Source organism: Panulirus ornatus, chromosome 11 (assembly GCF_036320965.1).
Source record: "Panulirus ornatus isolate Po-2019 chromosome 11, ASM3632096v1, whole genome shotgun sequence".
Lineage (NCBI taxonomy): Eukaryota > Metazoa > Arthropoda > Malacostraca > Decapoda > Palinuridae > Panulirus > Panulirus ornatus.
The window spans coordinates 58845843-58865120 of NC_092234.1; the positions used below are offsets into that span (position 1 = coordinate 58845843).

A 19278-nucleotide genomic window follows, 5' to 3' on the forward strand; every position below is an offset into this window, starting at 1 on the left:
ATATTTATACTTGCTCGCCTTCCTCCATGCCAACAAGCACTATTAAATACCTTGATTTTCTTTTTCTGCTTGATGATGTCGTAAATAGTCAACATTGAAGTCCATCATTAATACCACATTGAACTCACTCCTAGCCATCCTCTTGCACAACTCCATCTTCTTTTCAAGGCTTGAAATGTTCCTTTTGCACTTTGTGCAAGACATAGATGGCTTTGAGGAGCAGTCAAGTGATTCCTGATGAAACTTGAGGGGGGCCATTGTCCACAGTAGCTATCCAGGGTGCACAGAATACACAAATGTGCAAAACCAGCACACAGTTCTGTGCCAGAAAGCACATGGGAAACAGTTAACAATTACCAGCATCATGCTGGATGGTGAGTACGCAGATTGCTGCAGCACGGTTCTCACACAATTTGAAATGTTTTTGCCTTTATTCTTTAATCTTCCTATTTTTTTGGAAAATCAAAGGTTACCAACTGGAAATTGGAAAAAAGCATGTTTGGAAATTTTGGTTTTTGCAAATTACAGATGACAGGTTTTTACTCAACATGAAACTTGATTTATTGTTTCTCCTGCTTAGCATGGCAGATGAAAAGGGATTAGGTTTTTACTCAACATGAAACTTGATTTATTGTTTCTCCTGCTTAGCATGGCAGATGAAAAGGGATTACTTTGTCCGTTGATATTGTCATCTGCTCATTAAACTGTCTGTACATCATCGTGGGTCACATTTGAACCTTCAGCTTAACCCTTGTCAGAGCTTAAGGAATCTGATCATATAATCAAGAAACTTTGTGCAGTTGCTTCCCAGCATCTAAAGAATTGAGTGGCATAAGATACATAATTCCCATGTTGAGTTTGCCTGAGTTATATTACTTAAGATGGTGTAACCTGTAGGTTAATCTACCTTGTAGCTTAAAGAAAATTCAGCCTTTGGCTATGAAAATTTTTACAGTTGTTTCCCAGCATTGAAAGAAAAGTCTAATGGCAGATGACCCATAACTCTAGACTGATTTTTATTCCACTTATAGAATATAGGTATTAGTTGGTAGACAGCCACCGACCAGGGAAATGTATTACTGGTACTACCTGCCTTGGTATTTGGAAGATTAGTAATGGCTGCTTAGTGAGCAAGCACTTGAGCTTTTCAAGTTGCACTCTTTTAACCCGAGTAGCTGTCTTTCTTTTCTGCTTCATCCACACATAGACTGCTGGTATTCTTTCCACAAATATACAGTGTCTTCTTATCACAAATAACACTTGACCGTACAACTCACAGAGCTTATTCTTCACAATTCTAGATTTTCTGTGATGAACAATTTGCACTAGCTCTGCCTTTTGGGAAAATGGTAGGACCAATGAATAGAAATAGTGGGTAGGAGTGTAGACAGGAGCTTTAGGAAGAAGTAATAGGTGGGAGCATTAGCTGGAAGCATTAAGTAGTAGTTGGCAGGAATATTAGGTTAACACATTAGGTAGAAGCATTTAGTAGGGACATTAGGTAGGAGCCTTTGAAAACATTGCACTAGAGTTGCCCTTTGCTAGTAGCATGTTTAGGGTGAGGCAGTAAATGCTGAGAAGCAGCACTGGAGTTCAACAGTTATGGAGACTCTTTTGCCATGGCAACCCCCTTGAGGGAGTTCCCAAAGGTAACAGGTAACTGAGATTTAGATAGGTAAATAGATATGAAATGGTTTAACCAGGAACTTTACCTGGCTCATAACTTGCAATATCAGATTTTTTTTATTTTATTTACCTGACGGCATTTCCACCCATTCTTGTTTCATTTCCAATAACTGTATTGCACTACAGATAACTTAAGTTTTCCATAGAACACTCATGTGGTTTTAATTCCTTTCTTTCTTTCATACCTGATGCCTATTTTTCTCCTTAGCAAGTCAGCATCAGGAGCGGTTAACCAAGCACAGTCATTGAATTTATATTGACCTGATAATAAAAGACTCCTTAACTTTTGTAAATTTAACTGATGATTCGTGAACACTTGAAATATGAACTAGCATGATTGAATTGTCTGAACCTAATTTAGTTATATTATCAACAATGTTTACTGAAATATATTTTTGCTATTATGTTTTTCGAACGTTAGCTTGCTCGAACCCATCCCAGTTCCGGTGCAGAAGTGGTGAGTGCATTACTGAGTTCTCCCGCTGCAACCTGATGCAAGACTGCCGCGACAACTCAGATGAGGTGAACTGCACCTGCTCCGACTTCCTGAGAAGCAGGTTTCTCAACCGAAAGATTTGTGATGGCATTGTAGACTGTTGGGACCATTCTGATGAAAGTAATTGTGGTGAGTTATTGCTTTCATTTCCTGTAGTTAGTTGTCTTCTCATCTTGCTTTAAGTTCCAATGTTGATTGTGTTGCAAGTAGTACTGATAGTATGTCAGTATTGTGAGCATCAAGATTCATGCAAAATCCTCTCTAAACGCCATATTCATCACATTCCTGTACGTGCACACCAAACATTAACATATTTTTATTGTAATTACATTGTGTCTAGCTATATCTAGCGCATTTTTGCTTATTTAGTTCCACATTCATAGTTTTTGTGAGGGGCACTTCTAGTCATTAGAGCATGCCCCCAGCTGCAAAGCAGAGGTATATTGGTCCATGCATGCATCCATGATTCTGTGCATTCAGGTCTCAAGTACAAGTTACCTCTTGGTTTGATGATTAAGAATGGACCAGATTTGTGCCACAGATACTGCTAAGGTCAACACTTTTTTATTTTTCAAGGTCAAGAGATCAGAGGTCAAGATCACAAATTTTTTTTTGCACAAAACTGAATGCTTGTATTTGCAATATCTCATAGTCAGTGATTGAGTATAACCCAAACATGTACTACCAATGTTACATACAATTTTGTACATGTGATTAAGTTTTTAAGATTATCCCTAGGGATAAGGGAGAAACAATACTTTCCATGTATTCCCTGCATGTTATAAAAGGCAACTAAAAGTGATGAGAGCAGGGGGCTGGAAATCCTCCCCTTCAATTTTACCTTACCGAAAGAAGGAACAGAGACATGGGCCAAGTGAGGGTTTTTCCCTCTGATGCATAGTCATATATTCTTGACACTACCTCACTAATACGGGAAATGGCGAATATGAATGGAAAATAGAAGGTTTTAAGGTCTGTACATAGATCAAGTTCACCAAGTCATGTGTACCAAAATTCTACTAAATGCTTGTGTTCATGATATTTCATGATTTCATGACGATATGGACAAAACTTGTACTTCAAATGCTGAGTACAAAGTGCTGGAATGGATTGATCATTAGGGTTAGAAGTCAGAAGTTAAGGTCACGAGATCCTGTTTACCATAATGGCACTGAATTCCGTTATACATGATATCTCTTGCTTGCATAATTGGACAATTGCCAAATTTTATCACAATTATTTCATACAAAGTTCTACACCTGTTTTTAAGTGTTCAGTGCTTCATGCTTTTCACCCATATGAGTATTGTTCCTGGGTAATCTCTCTTCCCTTATATTTACAAATTGAGCTTTCCTGTCACAATTCCAAAGCTAAATTCTGGACGGTGTATGGCAAGGGGTATGTGGGTACTGAATGCCTTCAGCAGACATATGCTTGTTGCCCTTCAGGCATGAGAGGAGTTATTGCACATTTTGTGTAGATGTTGACTATTTTAGTGATTATATCAGAATCATTGTAAAATATTGATCATTCCATCAATATATAAGGTGAAAAAGAAATCATGGTAAAGCAAGCTTAGTTGCAACATTGTTTTCTGTTATCTATAATACTGATAGCACAACAGCTTGTCCATGGACTTCACATGGCTAAATTTAGTTTTATATTGTTTATTCTCATTCTGTAAGGATATGAATGCTTTTATACAGCTTAGAAGTAATATTTTCGCACAGTAGTGGGCAGAAATCACTGTTGAGAGGCTAATGGGTTGAGGGTTGGGCCATAGGTAAAGGTCACCAGGTCATGTGTGCTGAAAGGCCAGTGAATGTTGTAAATATAATCTCTTAGCCAGTTGATTATTTTTTTTTTTTTTTTTTTTGCTGTCTCCCGCGTTTGCGAGGTAGCGCAAGGAAACAGATGAAAGAAATGGCCCAACCCACCCCCATACGCATGTATATACATACGTCCACACACGAAAATATACATACCTACACAGCTTTCCATGGTTTACCCCAGACGCTTCACATGCCCTGATTCAATCCACTGACAGCACGTCAACCCCGGTATACCACATCACTCCAATTCACTCTATTCCTTGCCCTCCTTTCACCCTCCTGCATGTTCAGGCCCCGATCACACAAAATCTTTTTCACTCCATCTTTCCACCTCCAATTTGGTCTCCCTCTTCTCCTCGTTCCCTCCACCTCCGACACATATATCCTCTTGGTCAATCTTTCCTCACTCATTCTCTCCATGTGCCCAAACCATTTCAAAACACCCTCTTCTGCTCTCTCAACCACGCTCTTTTTATTTCCACACATCTCTCTTACCCTTACGTTACTTACTCGATCAAACCACCTCACACCACACATTGTCCTCAAACATCTCATTTCCAGCACATCCATCCTCCTGCGCACCACTCTATCCATAGCCCACGCCTCGCAACCATACAACGTTGTTGGAACCACTATTCCTTCAAACATACCCATTTTTGCTTTCCGAGATAATGTTCTCGACTTCCACACATTCTTCAAGGCTCCCAGAATTATATACACACAAAACTTGGAGTGCAGATATAGCATGCAAAGCTGTGCCTCTTACTGTGTTTTCTTTGGGGCTACATAACAATTGAGGAAAAACATAGGTTTTATAATCTCCTGTGACTTAAAGCCAAGAAAGCAGTGCATAATGGCAGTAATAACGACAGAAAATTCTTATTTTAAAGCTCATTTTCTCAAAGTCTTTTGTGCTTAAAATGCTACTATATGGCTTTGTACACACAATTTCCTGTCTAGAAGATTGGATGCTTGGAGCAAGCTTGTTCTAGAGATGGTACAAGTAAAGGTGAGGGTTAGAGATCACAGTCATGAGTTATTGTGTTCTGGATGCATATTTTTTTTAAGACGTTTATTGGATCTGAATCAGTCTTGCAGTACATATGAATAACTTTTGGATGTTGGAGTCAAATATTAAGTTCACCAGGTCATGTGTAATGAAATGCCCCTGAATGATTGTATGCACAATATCTGATGACTAGATTAAAGAATATTGACAAAATCAGAGCCGCAAATACTACTTGAAAAAAATTTCATGCGAATAATATTTGGACATATGGAGTCAAAGATCATATGACTGAATGCTTATGTTGTAACCAGACCTGTGCATCAGATACTACTTACTGATCTGTAGATCTTTTTGTTTTGAAAATCTGATTCTGAGGTCAAGGATTGAATTTATGTTTAATTGAATGACATTGAATGTTTGTGCACAGAATCTCATGAGTGGGTGAATAGATGATTGTCAGACTTGTGTTTCAGTGGCTTGTTACAAAGTTCTCGATTAGATTAAGTTATGAAGGTCAAGGTTCAAAGGTCATATGTAATTAAATGCCACAAAAAGCTTACCACATCGTTCCAATTCACTCTATTCTGTGCACGCCTTTCACCCTCCTGCATGTTCAAGCTCCAGTCTCTCAATATCTTTTTCACCCCATCCTTCCAACTCCAGTTTGGTCTCCCAGTTTTCCTTGTTCTCTCCAATTCTGACACATATATCCTCTTTCTCAGCCTTTCCTCACTCACCCTCTCCATATATCCAAACTGTTTCAATACATCCTTTTCTGCTCTTTCAATCATACTCTTATTATTTTCACACAGTTCCCTTACCCTTTCATTACTTACAAGATCAAACCACATACCACGTATTTTCCTCTGGCATTTCATTTCCAACAGATCTACCCTCCTTTTCACAGTCCTATTTATAACCCATTCCCTGCAGCCATGTGATATTGTTGGAACTACTATTCCTTCAAACATATCCACTGTTGCTCTCTGAGATAACGTTCTCTCTTTCCCCACATTCTTCATCACTCCCAGAATATTCACTCCCTTCTTCACCCTATGCCTCTTCTGCTTCCATGGTTCCAATTGCTGCCATCCTCCACTCCCAGATATCTAAAACATTTCACTTCCTCCAATTTTTCTCCATTCAAACTTACGTCCCAACTAACTTGTCCCTCAACTTGCTGAACCTAATGACCTTGCTTTTATTCACATTTACTCTTAACTTTCTAATTTCACACACTCTTGCAAACTTAGTAACCAACTTCTGCCCTCTCACACTCTAATGAGCAACCAGTGCAAACAACAACTGATTCACTTCCTAGGCTCTCTCATCCCCAACAGACTGCATACTCGCCCCTATCTCCAAGACATGCATTTACCTCCCTCACCACCACATCCATAGACAAATTAAACAACCATGGTGACATTGCACACACCTACCACAGACTGACCTTCACTGAGAACCATTCATTCTCCTCTATTTCTATTTGTACACATGCCTGACACCTTTGATAAAAACTTCTCTGCTTCTAACTGCTTACCTCCCTCACCATATATTCTTAAGACCTTCCACAAAGCATCTCTATAAATCCTGTCAAATCCCTTCTATAGCTCTGTAAAAGCCACACACAGGTCCATCTTTTTTTATGAATATTTCTCACACATATTCTTCAAAGCAAACACCTGATCCACACATCCTCTACCACTTCGGAAAACACACAGCTCCTCCCCAGTCTGATAATCTGTACATGCCTTCACCCTCTCAATCAATACCCTCCCATACAACTCACCTGGTATACTCAACAACCTTATACCTTTGTAGTTTGAACACTCACTTTTATCCCCTTTGTCTTTATACAGTGACACTATACTTGCATTCCACCAATCCTTAGGTGCTTCACCATGATCCATACTTACACTGAATATCCTTACCAACCAATCAACAATATAGTTACTCCCTTTCTTAATAGATTCAACTGCAGTACCACCCAATGCCACCACCTTGCTGCATTTCATCTTTCACGTGGCTTTCACCTCTTCTTTTGTCTTCACTAAACCACTCTCCATGACTCTCACGTCACATATCATCCAAACCAAAGCACCCCACATCAGCCTCTCTATCATCAAACACATTTAGCAATCCTTCAGAATACTCACTCCATCTCCTTGACACTTTATCCCTACCTGTTATCACTTCCCCTTTGTTTCAGAGATGTTCTCATTTGTTCTCTTGTCTTTTGCACATTATTTACCTTCTTCCAAAACATCTTTTTATTCACTCAAAAGTTTATTGATACTCTTCTCACCCCAAGTCTCATTTGCCCTCTTTTTCAAGCCCTACACCTTCCTCTTGAGCTCCAGCTGCTTTCTCTTGTAAATCTCCCAATCATTTGCACTCCTTCCCCGTAAGTACTGCCCTTACTCCTCCCTTTTCTCTTTCACTGGCAACTTTTCTTATTCATCCCACCACTCACTATCCTTTCTAATCTCCCCACCTCCCAGCTTTCGCATGCCACATGCATCTTTCACACATGCCATCACTGCCTCCTTAAATACCTCCCATTCCTCATCCACTCCCCTCACATCATTTGCCCTCACCTTTTGCCATGCTACACTCAATCTCTACTGGTATTTCTTCACACCCATCTCCTTTCCAAGCAAGCACACTCACCATTTGCTTCTCCCTGACATTGTTTCCTCTTTTTCGAAAACATCAACAAATCTTCACCCTCTTCCACAAGATAGAGATCAGACATCCCACCAGCTACCCCTCTCAGCAAACTTACATCCAAAAGTATATCTTTTGCATGCTTTTTTTTTTTTTTTTTTTTTTTATACTTTGTCGCTGTCTCCCGCGTTTGCGAGGTAGCGCAAGGAAACAGACGAAAGAAATGGCCCAACCCCCCCCCCCATACACATGTATATACACACGTCCACACACGCAAATATACATACCTACACAGCTTTCCATGGTTTACCCCAGACGCTTCACATGCCTTGCTTCAATCCACTGACAGCACGTCAACCCCTGTATACCACATGACTCCAATTCACTCTATTTCTTGCCCTCCTTTCACCCTCCTGCATGTTCAGGCCCCGATCACACAAAATCTTTTTCACTCCATCTTTCCACCTCCAATTTGGTCTCCCTCTTCTCCTCGTTCCCTCCACCTCCGACACATATATCCTCTTGGTCAATCTCTCCTCACTCATTCTCTCCATGTGCCCAAACCATTTCAAAACACCCTCTTCTGCTCTCTCAACCACGCTCTTTTTATTTCCACACATCTCTCTCACCCTTACGTTACTTACTCGATCAAACCACCTCACACCACACATTGTCCTCAAACATCTCATTTCCAGCACATCCATCCTCCTGCGCACATCTCTATCCATAGCCCACGCCTCGCAACCATACAACATTGTTGGAACCACTATTCCCTCAAACATACCCATTTTTGCTTTCCGAGATAATGTTCTCGACTTCCACACATTTTTCAAGGCTCCCAAAATTTTCGCCCCCTCCCCCACCCTATGATCCACTTCCGCTTCCATGGTTCCATCCGCTGACAGATCCACTCCCAGATATCTAAAACACTTCACTTCCTCCAGTTTTTCTCCATTCAAACTCACCTCCCAATTGACTTGACCCTCACCCCTACTGTACCTAATAACCTTGCTCTTATTCACATTTACTCTCAACTTTCTTCTTCCACACACTTTACCAAACTCAGTCACCAGCTTCTGCAGTTTCTCACATGAATCAGCCACCAGCGCTGTATCATCAGCGAACAACAACTGACTCACTTCCCAAGCTCTCTCATCCCCAACAGACTTCATACTTGCCCCTCTTTCCAGGACTCTTGCATTTACCTCCCTTACAACCCCATCCATAAACAAATTAAACAACCATGGAGACATCACACACCCCTGCCGCAAACCTACATTCACTGAGAACCAATCACTTTCCTCTCTTCCTACACGTACACATGCCTTACATCCTCGATAAAAACTTTTCACTGCTTCTAACAACTTGCCTCCCACACCATATATTCTTAATACCTTCCACAGAGCATCTCTATCAACTCTATCATATGCCTTCTCCAGATCCATAAATGCTACATACAAATCCATTTGCTTTTCTAAGTATTTCTCACATACATTCTTCAAACCAAACACCTGATCCACACATCCTCTACCACTTCTGAAACCGCACTGCTCTTCCCCAATCTGATGCTCTGTACATGCCTTCACCCTCTCAATCAATACCCTCCCATATAATTTACCAGGAATACTCAACAAACTTATACCTCTGTAATTTGAGCACTCACTCTTATCCCCTTTGCCTTTGTACAATGGCACTATGCACGCATTCCGCCAATCCTCAGGCACCTCACCATGAGTCATACATACATTAAATAACCTTACCAACCAGTCAACAATACAGTCACCCCCTTTCTTAATAAATTCCACTGCAATACCATCCAAATCTTTTGCATGCCTATCAGTTAATATGTAAACTGATAATGCTCTAATCATCTCTCCCTCTCACACATGTATACTTGTGTATATCTCTTTTTAAACCAGGTATTCCCAATCATCAGTCTTTTTTTCAGCACACAGCTCCACAAGCTCTTCACCACTTCCATTCATAAAACTGAATATCTCATGTGAACCAGTTATACCTTCAACTACCACAGTTCTTACCTTCACATTTAAATCACCCATCACTAAGACCTGGACTTGTGCACCAAAACTTCGGACACAATCACTCAGCTTTTAAAACACTTGCCTTAGAGGTCATTTCTTCTCATGCCCTGTTGAATAAGCACCACTAATCACCCATCTCTTGCCATCCGCTCTCAGTTGTACCCACATCCATCAAGAATTTACTTCCTTGCGCTCTTTCAACACTCCCACAGCTCATACTTCAGGAGTAGTGCTATGCCTTCCTTAGCTCTTGTCCTCTCACCAACACAACATTACTCCTAGGACATTTCCAAACCATTTTTCCCCTTTACCCTTGAGCTTCGTTGTACTCAGAGCCAGAACATCCAGGTTTCTTTTCTCAAACATACTACCTAACTCTTCTCTTTTCTCTTCATAGTTACATCCACATGCATGCAGACACCCCAGTCTGAGCCTTCGAGTAGGATAAGTACTCCTCGCCTGGCTCCTGTTTCCTCTTTTAGAAACTGAAATACACGAAGGGGAGGTTTCTAGCCTCCTCCCCCTTTAGTTTTGGTTTTGGTGTATGACAGCAAATGCAGCCTTTCTTTAACTGTTTCTGGTGCTACCTTGCTAATGCAGAAAATGGTAATCAGGTATGATTACCAGGGTATATGAAGTGCCTGGGGCAAACCATGGAAAGGTCTGTGGGGCCTGGATGTGGATAGGGAGCTGTGGTTTTGGTGCATTATACATGACAGCTAGAGCCTGAGTGTGAACGAATGTGGCCTTTTTTTGTCTGTTTTCCTGGCATTACCTTGCTGAAGGGGGGGGGGTTAGCAATGCTATTTCCTGTGTGGCTGAATAGCGACAGGAAGGGATGAAGGCAAGCAAGTATGAATATGTATATGTGTATATATGTATATGTTTGTGTATATGTATTTATATGTGCATGTATGGGCGTTTAATGTATGTATATATGTGTATATCAGTGGATGGGCCATTCTTTGTCTGTTTCCAGGCGCTACCATGCTGATGTGGGAAACAGTGATTAAGTATGATGAATAAATGAATATATATTATATATTTTATTTCATTACACTTACTTGCTGTTTTCCACATCAGCAAGGTAGTGCCAGGAAACAGACGAAGAATGGCCCATCCACTTATATACACATGTATAGATACATAAACATCCATACACACACATATACATATACATACACATACAAAGACATATACATATAAACACATATACATACTCATACTTGCTTGCCTTTATCCATTCCTGGCACTACGCTGCCCCACAGGAAACAGCATTGCTACCCCCTGCTTCAGCAAGGAAGTGCCAGGAAAACAGACAAAACAAGGCCACATTCGTTCACTCTCAGTCTCTAGCTGTCATGTGTAATGCACCGAAACCACAGCTCCCTATCCACATCCAGGCCCCACAGACCTTTCCATGGTTTACCCCAGACGTTTCACATGCCCTGGTTCAGTCCATTGACAGCACATCGAACCCAGTATGCCACAACATTCCAATTCACTCTATTCCTTGCGCGCCTCTCACCCTCTTGCATGTTCAGGCCCCAATCACTCAAAATATTTTTCACTTCATCCTTCCACCTCCAATTTGGTTTCCCGCTTCTCCTTGTTCCCTCCACTTCTGACACATATATCCTCTTTGTCAACCTTTCCTCACTCATTTTCTCCATATATCTAGACCATTTCAACACACCCTCTTCTGCTTTCTCAACCACACTTTTTATTTCCACATATCTCTCTTACCCTTTCATTACTTACTCAATCAAACCACCTCACACCACATATTAAGATCATGTCCCATTGAATGCTGCTAAATGTTCTGGACACAGAATTGAGGACTAATTGAATGTTTATTGACCAAAATTGTCTCACAGATACTCTGCATAGAATAGTACACTTGAATGAGATTTAGAGATTGGTTAAGGTCATAAGGCAACATTAAGGGCTGCAGAACCATATGCACAAGACAAATGTTTTACAAACATATATTTATATCTGTAGTTTTAGAAAGATTACTTTTTTCATAGAGGCCTGGATCTGATTTTGTAAAGTACAAATGAAGACATAATAACAGATATGATAACACCCAGCATGACAAGTTCCCATTTTCAGTTAATGCTATGAATGCAGGCCATTGCCACATTCTCTTATATAAATAGCTTAGTGGGTTATACTGTATTCCATATTTCAGCTGCATAGGTTAGGGTTGGGAGGACTATGCCATCCATTGATCCTCTGTTCATTTCCTTGCTTACAATTTACTGTTCATTATTCTATAAAGGGACCCAATGACTCTTCTACCCTGTACTGCACTCTTCCTTATCTCTACTTCCATATCACCAGACTTACCCAGATAACAAAAATACTGGTTATCAAAATATTGTTTTTGATATGTTAAATAATTCAGAAATTGCCCACCTTCACTTTATGTGGAGGTTATGTTCTGTGAAAACCTCACACAATCAGAGATCGCATATAGTGCTGGCGAATTCTTCCATTAACTTCATGCTATGAAGCTTCTGATATCAAATTGACTTTTCTAGCCATCCTTTACTTGCTTGAAATGGCTCAGGCTCAGCTACATTGTCTTTTTTTGCAAAGGACACTTATAAAGCTTCAGAGCCTTAGACCTGAGCTGAAAGTTACTAAGGCTGCTTTTCTTCTTCGTCTCATGCTGTATGTATAATGAAAGCACTTTCTCCACCATCTCCATAAGTGGATTGCTAGCCTTTTGGCTACTTTGGCAGACAGTGGGGTACTGGACCACTTTGAGTTTTCTTTGCATTCTTCTTTATGTTGCAGATTGTAGATTCACCCAGGCTGTGTGCACACTCAAGTGCTCATGCTCCTTCATCAGCATCAGTGCATCATAGGATATCTAGCCTTGTTTCTAAGGTCAGAGAGGTTCTCTTTAATCTAATTGCTATTTCTGGGGTAGGAGATGTTCTTGGATGTTTGGATGCCATATCAACATACACAAAGACAATGGGAAGCAGGCAAATCACATTAGCAGATTTACTCAAATTGCACAAGTAGCACAGAATGCGCACAATGGTGGTGATAGTGAGAATGACTTGCAGACAGGAACGTGGAATGCTCCACCTAGGACCTATGCTTGCTCCATCCACCAACCCTTGCGGAAGTTTTGTCGCACTTTCTACCGTACTGATGCACCCTCACACCCTAAAATTTCTAGCTTTGTTTCTAAGGTCAGAGAGGTTCTTTTCAGTTTAAATGCTGATTCTGAGATAGGGGAAGATGTTACTGGACATGTGGATGCCATATTTACAAATTTAAAGATAGTTGGTTGTGATAAAATCATATTATTAGGTATACCCAAATCGCACAAGAAGCACAGATCTTCACCCAGTGATGGTAACCATGAAACTGACCTGCTTGCAGGAATGTCATCTTCCACTCAGGACCCGTGCCTACTCCGCCCACCAACCCTCATGAAAGTTTTGGCCCTCTTAAGTTTTGGCCTCTTTCTACTGCACACTCATTTCAAATTATTTTTACCTATTTGTATATATTTTTCGTAGAGGAAATACTAATATATGCAAGCAAATAAGTATTGTTAAATGCCTCAGTCTTTGTCTGCTGCTTGCTGATGTCGTAAATAGTTGTCATGCTGACAGTGAAGTCCTTCACAAATGCTGCTTTGAACTCACCTTTAGTCAGCCTCTTGCACAACTCAATCTTCTTTCCAAGGCTTAAGATGTTCCTCTTGCTCTTTTGCGAGACATAGACGGCTTCAAGAAATTGTCAGGTAATTGCCAATGACACTTGAAAGAGGCCATTGTCCACTTTAGTAATCATGAATGCACAAAATGCACAAATGTGCAAGACCATCTCACACCACTGTGCCTTAGGGCACAGGAGACAGTAAACAATCAACAGGCATCACAGGACGGACTCTGGGTGATGAGTACAATAATTGCTGCGGCACAGTATGTACACAGTTTGAAATATTTTTACATATTTAATTTTCCTAATTTTTTTCCGGATATCAGAAGGTTGCCAACAGAAATTGAAAAACATGTTGGTTTGAACATTTTGTTTTCTCAGATTACAGCTAACAAGTTTTACTGTAGCTGTATATTCATTTCATCATTATATTCTCCATTTGCATTTACATGAGATGAATCAGGTGACTGCATCATAAGGTCATTAATATGTACCTTTAACTTATTTCCAAAGATGATCTAATGATCTTCAACTGAACAAAATGAGTTGGAGTTGTGAATTATTTCTAAAGTTTGCCAGTTTATATCAGAGATCTTGACTGTATTCAATTCATGTTCTTTAAGAGACACTAAAAAACCTTAAGTAGTGTAAATCTCAAATTAATGTACATACTTGTAGTACATGAGAATATTTCATGAAGTGGAGGATTAATGAACAAGCACTTTTACTTGATCATTGTATGATAATGTAGACTAGAGACATTAAACAAACTCTGAAGTGTTTGAGTTTATGAGTTCATCAACAAGTGCTGTTTGACCTATTTTCTCCAAGTAACTTTTCCACTTTCCTGCTGTTGCAGATTGGTGCAAACCAGGTCAGTTCATCTGCTTAGGGTCGAGTAAGTGTATTGAGCAGAGTCAAGTGTGTGATGGCACCATCGACTGTGATGGAGGAGATGATGAGAAGACTTGTGTTACCATTGCCCCAGACCTTCCTACAGGAAACTTACTCAGCTACCATGATGAAGGTATGACTTTATCATAGTTATGTACAAATTGCCTTACTGTGCTGTATGTATTACTATTAAATTATTTTACAGGATATTTTAATGTACTTTCATTACAAGAGATGTGGATTTAGTGCTTTAGTGGATTTAGTAGATAAGAAGTATTAGATCTTATTTGCTTTATGTGCATAGTGCCATTCATTAATTACTACAGTGTATATGTAATTTTCTCTCTGTACAAAATAGGGAGGGAATTCTTCAAACATGGAACCCCATCTTCTGAGCTTTCTCAAATATCATACAACTTTTTAAACTTTATTTTTTATTTTTATTATTATACTTTGTCGCTGTCTCCCGCGTTTGCGAGGTAGCGCAAGGAAACAGACGAAAGAAATGGCCCAACCCCCCCCATACACATGTATATACATACGTCCACACACGCAAATATACATACCTACACAGCTTTCCATGGTTTACCCCAGACGCTTCACATGCCTTGATTCAATCCACTGACAGCACGTCAACCCCGGTATACCACATTGCTCCAATTCACTCTATTCCTTGCCCTCCTTTCACCCTCCTGCATGTTCAGGCCCCGATCACACAAAATCTTTTTCACTCCATCTTTCCACCTCCAATTTGGTCTCCCTCTTCTCCTCGTTCCCTCCACCTCCGACACATATATCCTCTTGGTCAATCTTTCCTCACTCATTCTCTCCATGTGCCCAAACCACTTCAAAACACCCTCTTCTGCTCTCTCAACCACGCTCTTTTTATTTCCACACATCTCTCTTACCCTTACGTTACTCACTCGATCAAACCACCTCACACCACACATTGTCCTCAAACATCTCATTTCCAGCACATCCATCCTCCTGCGCACAACTCTATCCATAGCCCACGCCTCGCAACCATACAACATTGTTGGGACCACTATTCCTTCAAACATACCCATTTTTGCTTTCCGAGATAATGTTCTCGACTTCCACACATGCTTTTTTCTTTTGTGTTTCATCACTGAACTCAATCCATTGATCCACAGCTCTAATACTATAGAATTAATTCAATACATCTTTTGTAACTAGTTTTTTGTTTTATATCTAGTATCGATTTCAGTTGCTTTTTTTCTGCATCTTTCAAAGAAATATTCACTGATGTCATTTTCTCAGTTTAAAGGAAATCAAACAGCAACAAACTGCAGGGTCCTTTTGAGGCTATTTGTGATAGTGGAAGAGATTAGAATCTCAGTTAATAGTATGGTAAGGATAGATAAGCATGCAGATAATTTGAAGAGATATATCTGTAAACTTAACATGTAACTGAGGACTCACAAAACATTAACAGTTATGAACTTGAGTTGAAGTATATAACAAGTTTGTTCATAAATGTATCCATGGTCCTGCTGATTAGAGGAAACAGTGCTGGCAAAGGAGAGAGAAGAAAAGCATGGGAAATATGGCTGCTGGATGAAAATAGGAAAGCCCACAGTGAATAAGAGATTGAGATCAGAGAGTGGGGATTTGGTTGGGGAAGAAATAGAGGATGCTAGGAATGACATTAATGTTACAACACCCCATTGTATTGTTTGTAGTGGGAAAACTTGATGTTCCATATGTATAGGACATAAGCCACTGGATGTGTTTTACACTCTTTTGAACGTGATCATGGTATCCTCAAAGACAGTTATTTACTGCAGTAGATAAGATATTATTCCACCTTGCCAGGCTACCTAATGGTGCGAAAGAAGGGCGTTTGGGGGAAGCTATGTGTGGAGAACTTCGAACGTGTGACATCACAAGCTTCCACTTCTTGGACTGTGTCAGACCTTGGTCAGGCTGTCTGCAAGACTCTTACCTTCAGGTATTTATCTCTGCTGAACTTAATTAGTATCTGTACATTCTGTGTATTAATTGTAAAATGGAATAAGAATTTGATTATAATTGGAAAAATAATGCATAGTAAAACTCCATACATGTATATATTAAAAGCCACAGCGACATTACACAGCCCTGCTTCACACCTTTATGTATACCAAAACTTTTACTGAACTCTCCATCCACTCTAACACATGCATTTGCTTCTTTATAGAAGGCTTTCATGCAATCCAACAGTTGCCCCCATACTCCATTTATCCATAACACATCCCATAAAGTATTCCTCCTCACCTCTGTCATATGCTTTCTCCAGGTCCATAAAAGCTGCATACAACTTCTTACCTTTTGCTAAATACTTCTCCTCAGTCATCTTTACCACAAGTATCTGATCAACACATTCCCTACCTTTCCTAGAACCCTCTTGCTCTTTACTTATTGTGCAGAGAAATCATTCACAGGACTAGCCAAACTATGATGCAGGATGCATCAACAAATGTCAGATTGATGATATACATTCTGAGATGTTTTGTGATTTAGATGTTAAGAGAATAATGTCTGTTTGTATCACCTTCCTTTGAATGAAAGAAATTGAATGATGTATGTAAATAATTAACTATGATTGAACCCTTATAACTCTTCATTGGTATTTTTGTGAACACAGAGATTACTGTTTGGCTTGCTAATTACCTTATACTTTGACAGTGACTTCACACAGGTAGAGCGACAGGAAGACCCATCCCCTGTCACTCGTGCTGTCCCCCAACCCATTCATAGCTACACAGCCAACAGTGCACAGACCAATGGCACAACTCCTACTTACTTTGAAATTCATATCAGCAATACATTGACGCTGCCATCTCGTACCCGCACTTTTTCTTCTGAGGGAGGCTCTGCAACAGACCTAGGACTTTCTTTAGACTTTAAGAAAACAAGCTGTCCGAAGAGGGATGTAGTGAGGGTAGCTTGCTCCAACCTCCAGTGTGGCAGGAGGCCCCGAGCTGTCAGTCACCGAGCCAGGTAATTTGTTTTGCTCATTTTAAACTGATTTTGATGGTATTTGATAGGTGAATGCTTATTAGGTAGGTGTGTGGTTCTGTACAGTAATAAGACTGGTAGTTTCTGGTGGAGTAGGGAAAATGGAGGCACTTTGTGCTCATTGGTAATTTTTTAACAGAATAGCTAGTGTTCGTAAAAGAAAAAATTATTTCCATGTTTTATGCTTAATAGTACCAAGATCATGAAGTATATTAGATTTGTCTTCCTTATCATGTTCTGATTACATTTGATAATGTATATAAAGTGAAGCTAGTAGACGAGGCATTTCAGTGTATGATATGTGATGAAAGGTAGGTGTGTGAATAACCACAGTGAAATAACAGGATCTGAGATAAGGATACATGGGTAAAGTATGATGATATCAGCATTTTCTATCCCCTCAGCTCCTCTAGATAGGTATTTACTCGAGCTGGACATCTCCTTTAGATGTGAGTGTATAGTATGGAGTGAGGTTCGCTTGTTTGTTTCAATGCAGCCTGCCAATCTTGGGTGAGTGCTGAGGTGGCAGTGCACAGTAGTTTCAACCCACAGTCCGTTCCCACAGTCCGTTCTCACGGTCCATTATTCTCCAGTTTTACCAGTGATCACACATTCTATAGTGAGTTTCTAAGGAGGATATTAAGCAGCTTTTTGCTAGATGATCCAGAATTACTTGGCAATAATGATCTGTCTTCGGATCATGTGGAGAGTGATTTTATATGCACTCACTCTTCCAGTACTAAAAGTATGTTAACATGAGGCAGGAGAAAGTATTTTTAGAAGTGTAAGCAGTGTTTCCAGCATCTTTTTAACCGTGACAGCTCTGCATCTTACTAGTGTGGCTGGTAATTCTACAGACTTATAATTTTGATGTTATAAGAAGTTATTGTTGGTGAATTGATTACAACAAATATCATTTATTTTATAAGATAAAGCATGATAATTAGTAATCAGTTTTTCAGGCTAAGTGAATTGAAAAATAAAAGATACACAATGGCAACCCAAAACTCAGGCCAAATTCCTACACTTTTTGGTACATTGAGTGCAAACATCTACACATTACCAGAGTGAAGTGATTGCTTTTCAGTGACATTTGAAAATCTTTGAAATGATACGTTTCATTCTGTCTCACCCACATGTGGACTACTGGCTCTCTTTCCACAAACATACAATCTCTCCTTGTCACACATAACACTTAACAGACACTTAACTCACACAACTTATTCTTTCTAACGCTAGATTTTTCAGCAGTGAATGCTATGTACTATCCCTGCCTTTTGGCAAAATGGTAGAAGCTATAGATAGAAGTAGTAGGTAGGAACATTAGACAAGGGCATTAGGTAGAGGTAGTAGGTAGGGACATTTAGCTTGGAGCATTAAGTAGAAGTAGAAGGTAGGAACATTTAGCTTACAGCATTGGGTAGAAGTAGTAGGCTGAAACATTAGGTTGACACATTAGGTAATAGTAGTCATTGGACACATTAGGTAATAGTAGTTAGTGGAAACATTAGGTAGGAGCCTCTGAATGCACTACTAGAGTTGTCCTCTGCCAGTGGCCCACTAAGGGTGAGGCACCAGTGCTAAGAAGCAACAGTGGAGTTCACCAGTTTTGGAGACTTTTGCCATGGCTATCCCCTTGAGAGAGTTTCCAGAGGGAACAGGCATCAGAAATATAGATAAGTAAGTGAAGATATATGTTTTAAACATTAAAGCCAGAGACTCACAGAATTGGAAAGGAAAATTGATTGTGGATCAAAGGTGTTTAGTATTGTAAATGAAGTAGAATGTTTTAAGAGAAAAAAATGGCTTTCCTAAGGGGACTTAACTAGCAAGTCTTTTTTCAGGTGAAGTACACACATTATTCCCTTCTAGACACATTGTTACTACAGTTGATCCAGAGGTGAGATTCTTCACTATACAATTTGCCAGTACATTTGACCA

At 39.9% G+C, this 19278-nt stretch overlaps 1 protein-coding gene across 2 annotated transcripts in view; it reads left to right on the forward strand.

Annotated features, from left to right (window-relative positions):
* LOC139751577 (uncharacterized) overlaps nucleotides 1–19278 on the forward strand; it is a 192275-nt gene that overhangs the window by 127874 nt on the left and 45123 nt on the right. For both annotated transcript variants that reach the window (XM_071667159.1, XM_071667160.1), the window contains exons 10-13: nucleotides 2108–2311; nucleotides 14282–14449; nucleotides 16153–16288; nucleotides 17005–17319. In XM_071667159.1, the coding sequence (XP_071523260.1) occupies nucleotides 2108–2311; nucleotides 14282–14449; nucleotides 16153–16288; nucleotides 17005–17319 (823 nt within the window). The remainder of the gene's footprint in view (nucleotides 1–2107; nucleotides 2312–14281; nucleotides 14450–16152; nucleotides 16289–17004; nucleotides 17320–19278) is intronic.